The 6,207-nt window shown below is 42.3% G+C and overlaps 1 protein-coding gene across 1 annotated transcript in view; it reads left to right on the top strand.

Annotated features, from left to right (window-relative positions):
* Window positions 1-6,207, top strand: part of LOC118328241 (RNA-binding protein Musashi homolog 1-like) — a 21,302-nt gene that overhangs the window by 14,717 nt on the left and 378 nt on the right. The window contains exons 6-13 of the mRNA XM_035661868.1: window positions 550-598; window positions 1,296-1,378; window positions 1,585-1,702; window positions 2,913-2,993; window positions 3,530-3,586; window positions 4,346-4,413; window positions 4,567-4,716; window positions 4,831-4,850. Coding sequence (XP_035517761.1) covers window positions 550-598; window positions 1,296-1,378; window positions 1,585-1,702; window positions 2,913-2,993; window positions 3,530-3,586; window positions 4,346-4,413; window positions 4,567-4,716; window positions 4,831-4,850 — 626 coding nt within the window. The remainder of the gene's footprint in view (window positions 1-549; window positions 599-1,295; window positions 1,379-1,584; window positions 1,703-2,912; window positions 2,994-3,529; window positions 3,587-4,345; window positions 4,414-4,566; window positions 4,717-4,830; window positions 4,851-6,207) is intronic.

The following is a 6,207-nucleotide window of genomic DNA, read 5'->3' as shown; positions in this document are numbered from 1 at the left end:
GGGGGGGGGGGGGGGGGGGGAGGGGAGGGGAGGGGGCAAGTTCTTCTAATTGAAATTCTTTACAGGGTCTCCATGGGAATAGTAAACTTTGTGGAGAGGGAAAGAAAGACAGCGAGGGTGAACGAATGAAAGGGAAAAAGAGGGGAGAGAGAGAGAGAGCAGTTTGTGAGAACTCGGGCGAAAGACAGAGACAGAGCAAAGAATGGGAAAGAATTTCCTCCAGCGCTCAGTGGACGGGGCGCGCTCACTTCTTTTTCACCTTGATAGATTGTATTTCATTTTATTTTTATACAGCGTCCCCACTCACTCCCTCCCTCATCGCTCTCTTCCTTTCTCTCCCTTTCATTCTTTCTTTTTCTTTTCTCCTTTGTCACCTGTCACCCCTCCCTCCCTCTCTTCCCTCCACCCTCTCCATCTGTTTTCCCCTCTTACTCCAGTGCTAAAGAGGGACAATGGCACCCCATGCTGTGTAATGATGTGTGTGTGTGTGTGTCTGTGTGTGCGTGTTAATATGTCGAAGCTCATCTATTCTTTGCTTTGTTCTCACAGGTCGACGATGCCATGCTTATGTTTGACAAAACAACCAACAGACACAGAGGTACGTACGCAGAGTTATGACACTCACACACATTATGTTTATGTGTCAACATACTAAGTGAGGACACCTACGAACACGCCCTCGTAAATGAAAAGGGGAGACAGCGTGATAGGGTCACTGGGTGAACATGCGGCACAAAAAAAAGCTGAATCTTTTCTCCAATCATGTTCTTTTGTCTTTCCACTGCTCTCTCGCCTCCCCTTGTTTCATTTATCTCTGTCCTCCCTCGGCGAGGCGGAAGTGCAGCGCCCGCTGAGGGTCAGGAATGGCGAGGGTGTCACTTGATGAGACAAGTGAGGAAAGATGGAGAAGGAAAAGAGTCGGGCGGAGTTAGAGAAATTGGGTGTGATAATTGTAAGAAGTAAATCTGGGCGCAGGTTTTGGTGAACCACGCCCCGCCCCTGCTCCTCCATGATGGCAGCAGCTGATTGACAGGCTATGGGAGGTTGTGCGTCCCTCTTATTATATCCGCTCAGAGTTTGCCTGTTTTTAAGAGTTTCTGGGATATTGAATATGGTAAAATGCTTGTGAAAACACAGTCTTTGCAGAGAGCTTTTCAAAAGGAAGATTCTGTGTTTTTACAAGACTTATTTCCACCAGTATAATTGCTGAGCTCTGGGGTTGTGGGGTCTCCTGCTACACGTGTCTTTGTGGCAGACAGGATGTTGGATTAACAGCTTGTTTGTGTGTCTTCCAGGCTTTGGCTTTGTTACCTTTGAGAATGAAGACGTCGTGGAAAAAGTGTGTGAGATCCACTTCCATGAGATCAACAACAAAATGGTACGCAGTAACATACAGTCATCTAATGAATAAATCCCCAGTACACGTTCAGCTTCTGTCATATAGTCATTTTTTTGTCTAAAACCTTATCTTCTCTGATTTGAGGATTAGCTTGAGCTGCATTTACTTTTCTGTGGTGTTGTGTAGTTGTGTATCTCTGTATCTGTACTGCACTTACTAATGAACACTGGTTTTCTGTGCCTCAGGTCGAGTGTAAGAAAGCCCAGCCCAAGGAGGTGATGACGCCGACAGGCTCAGCCAGAGGCCGCTCCAGAGTGATGCCCTATGGGATGGATGCCTTCATGCTGGGCATCGGCATGCTGGGTAAGATTCCAAAAACAAATATACCCGAAGCAAACACACCATACCAAAACCATATATAAACAGAGTGTATGTACATGTCTACATAGCAAATCTACCAATCACTGGGAAATCTGCTTTAAGGTTTTCCTTATAAGCAAATATGTGTTTACATAATGTCACTGTTAGGGATCTGTTTAGCCATAGAAATTACAGACTATTTTCACATAAATGACTTAAGAGTTTGAGTTATTGCTGGAAAAGATCTTGTTTTTAAAGCTGTGTTTACATTACATTCTAAATGTAATAACACATTTTCAATAGACAACAACTTGCTCAACACCTCTCACCAGTTCCACCTTAAATGTCATACACAGTGTAGAACCAGTGTAGTGCTCTTTGTCTTTACGCTGCAATATAAAACTAAACCCACACCATGTTAAGAATGTCTTCTAAGGCTCCTTACATGTGATATTTTTTACTTTATCCATGAAATGTTGAAGGAACTAAAACTGGCGTTTTAAACTGGTTGATATTATTCTCTGAGCTGATTCTCACATGCACATCTCCGGTGAATAAAACTATGATGAATCAGAAATGTAGAGGTCACACACTGAAGGGCGATTGAGTTCTACACACAGGAGTAAAATCTTCTGAAATCGGCCTCATTGAGAAAACAAACTGAGAGCTATGTATCATTTGTGGTTGTTTGGCTCCCTCTAGTGGACACGTTACTTTGTACCATATTCTCTGTAATGGCTGTAGATGGGGATAACTCATTAGGTCTGGTTCGTTCGTTCTCTTTAGTGACCCTGACCTTAAAGGAAATTATATTCCGATAGTGTAGAAGCTTAAATCGTCACATGTCCACCGTAATGATCCTGAGCTTCACTGCAAACTGAAAATATTCAGCAGCTGATTAAAATGAACCCAGAAACAGAAAAAGAGAACCTACACTACTAAATGTCAAGTAGTCCTTACTTAATAATGGCTAGTTTTTCCTAGAAGTTGGTCAAATGTATATAAAATATAATGATAGTTATGTGATAGAAGAAGCATAGCTGCAGGGTAGTTCCAAAAATAAAACCAGCTAGATCTGCTGTACTGACTCAATGATGTTTCATTTTCAAAATGAGTGGCCGTGAAGGTTTACGATGAACATCCTATTACTGGTACGCAAGATTTCTTTTTAGATTAAACTGGATGTATGGTCATTATTTTCTATTTCTTACAGGCTACCCAGGTTTCCAGACTACTACCTACACCAGCCGCAGTTACTCTGGAATTGCTCCTGGTTACACTTATCAGTTCCCAGGTAAGTCCACGTACATCCACCATCTAGTTCACTCTCTAGAGGTCACGGAGGGAGGAAAGGTTAAAGGATGTGGTTGATTCAGCTGTGTACAACTACAAGAGCCATATAGATGGGTCTCTTTCTCTGACTCACTCACACACAAACACTAAATACCAAGTTCATTTCAGCAGAGTCGCTGGCTGCTTGTAGATTTAAGAATGTGATTTTTAAATTGTTCCTGTTTTTCCAGAACCTCCCCCGTTCTCTAAAATATCTCTCTATGTCTTGTCTATTATTTGCCTGTTTCCCTTTATATTCTTCTGTTTATTTGATCTACTTATGTAACCCCCTTTCATTTGGCTGTATGGCCCCTCCTTTTCCTTTGCTCCTGCCTTCCTGCCTGTCCTCACAGTAGATTTTTAACTTTCTGTACTTCTGTACGCCCATGTTAGCGTTCTGCTGTGGCAAAATGTCTCTGTGCATGTTGCTTTGTAGTCTGGCCAGTGAATGGTGACTGTACTTACAAAGCGCTCTCTCTTGACCTTCTCTGTTTCTAGAATTCCACTTAGAGAGGACCCCCCTCCTGACATCATCCCACCCCCCTGAGCTGGCAGGTCAGTGGCTCCTCACTCACCTCACCTCGAGAGAAAAAAAAAAAGCTATTCAGTAGCAGAGAGTCAAATGAAACTGCTGGCAAGGAAGCAAATAAGCGTATTTTCCCAAATGTCAAACTATTCCTTTAAGCTTCATGTAAACTGACTATTCCCTTGATGAGAATAGTCAGGTAGTTTAATAGAACAATGAACCGTTTTCACTCTGGAGGTAAAATAGGCAAGAAATTACAACAAGCTTTGTAGCTTCCTGCAATTATTCCAGTCAAATGTTTTTTCAGCTGTTGTGAAAACACATCTTCAGAGGAGTGTGTGATCCTGTGACTCTACAAATAATCCTTTAAACCTACAATAAGCTTTCTGCCTGTGAACCCTGTGGCCGTATTAACAATTATTGTACTGCTGGGTGTCCTCCTAAATGGCACTAGAAGTTCCTAGCGAAGTTTCCTTTTAGGAGCTATGAATGCAGCCCCTGCATCTACAAGCAGCTCTGCCTTTGCGCTGCCATCTAGTGGCTCTGAGTTGTACTTACATCTTTACTTGAAATGGTCATCCTTATTGTTTTTATCACAAGCATTATTTTGGTCCTTAATTTAGATTTTATTGGATGTTATGTCACTGGGGCAGTTGGATCTTGGATTTTACTCCTTCCACCAGCTGACTCTTACAGTAGCTGTAGGAGCTGTTACTCGTGATCTGCTCTGACAGCGATTCACAGTGACTGTCATCTGTGAAATAATTTGGTCTGTTTGCAACCCTCAGCCATTCCCCTGACTGCGTACGGACCAATGGCAGCAGCCGCAGCAGCAGCAGTAGTTAGAGGTACGTGTGTGTGTGTCTGTGTGACAGGCTGAGACAAAGACTGTGTACTTGTATGTTTGCCTTAGGTAGAATGTGTGTACAATGTCCTACTTGGACAAATAAAAGAATATTTTTAGATGTGTGTGTGTGTGTGTGTTGACTTATCTTCCTCTGTCACTCAGATCCACCCCTCACGGCACAGCGGCTTCTGGGAACCAGCAGCCTGGCCAATGGCTGAACTGTATGCTGCAGCCAATCAGGACTCAGGAGTCAGCAGCTACATCAGTGCCGCTAGCCCCGCCCCCAGCACAGGGTTCGGCCACGGTCTAGGGGTAGGTCACACACCCTTTCTGATCCACACACACACACTTGTATGTACGCATGGATGCACGTATTACTCACAAAGCTAATAGAAAGCCTATCCGCTCTTGTCTGTGTGTCCTCAGGGTCCGCTGATTGCTACTGCGAAAGAGAGAGATTTTCACGGCCGAACACCGCATTAAAGAACTTTAAAAAAAGAAAAAATAAAAAAACATTAAGAAAAGTGATCGGAAAAAAATATATATAGATATTTCAAAAAGAGGAAGTCAGTCAACCCCCCGACCCAGTGAACCCCTGAATTTCCCCCTGTTTGTGATTCTTCCGACGTTCATCGCCTTAAATCTGAAGTAGTTTCATGAAGATGCAAAGAATCTGGTTCTCATCATTTGTGTTGAAATTATAAACGTTGCTTTTTCAAGAAGCAAACCAAACAAGTGATGACTTTGTAACAAAACTGTGGTTAACTGAACGAATATGCCAGACAAAGACTCCCTGGAATTTTTATTTCTCAACAGTAATTCGACGGCAGCGGCTGTGCTGAAGAGTCGCCTGGAAGCGGACTGCAAAGAGTAACATATACCGTATGCATACTGATGAAAGTAGTGAGAATACCACACACATAGTAGTAGATGACATCCAGTCAAATCGCTGTTACCCTTTCCATAACCAACCCATGACATGCCAGCCGGTTCAGTAACCCCTCCACCCCCCCACGATTCCCTCACCCCAACGTTTATGTACAATATCTTACAGGAAAGACATAAAAACCATTGCTTTAAAACCAATTACAGAGTAAAAATACCTTACAGATTATATTATTATGTCAAATTTAACAATATTTACAAGGTTTTTGTTTTTAAAGACTAGCAATAATATACATTTTAGTTTTTTTTTTTCCATGTTTCCGATGATGCCTTGAGTTTTAAAAAGGAACTTCGTTGGATATTGTTCTTCCTTTGTTAAAAACGGTTTATTCAGACCCAAAGACCATCTCGCAACGGCTTTTTCCTCCTCTGTTCACATCAGAACAGCTTTGAAAGGATTATCATGATGAAAACAAATATTAATTGAAATAAAATTAATAATAATAAAAAAACTAAATAGATCCTCTGCGTCTTTGTCAAGATTGACAAATTTTTCCTCAAAAAGAGATTTTCTTTTTTATTTTTTTTTTTTTGCCAGTTTTGTTTTTCCTACCTTCAAAAGAAAAATGGATAACGGAGGGGAGACCTAGTTAATTAGACTACATGAGGACAAAAGAGGGAGAGACGGGGATGTTATGTTGAAGTGAGGATTAGTACAGCAAAAGAGTTCAGGATTTTAAAAAGATATTCAGTCGTGGGTGGAGCCACCAGGGAGCCAGGAGATCCCGGTAGAGCCCTGTGGCCGGCCAATCAGGTTTACCGATCAGTGGGCAGGCCAGCATTTGATTGGCTCATCAGCAGAGGAGAAGCCCTCCATCTTCAGTGACCTGAGTCTTCTCAGTGGTAGCCATTAGTGAA

The sequence above is a fragment of the Morone saxatilis genome, unplaced genomic scaffold, assembly GCF_004916995.1.
Source record: "Morone saxatilis isolate NCDOM2014 unplaced genomic scaffold, NCSU_SB_2.0 Contig18, whole genome shotgun sequence".
Classification (NCBI taxonomy): domain Eukaryota; kingdom Metazoa; phylum Chordata; class Actinopteri; family Moronidae; genus Morone; species Morone saxatilis.
Note: the sequence above shows the minus strand (reverse complement) of the source record. Positions and strands in the feature narration are given on the sequence as shown.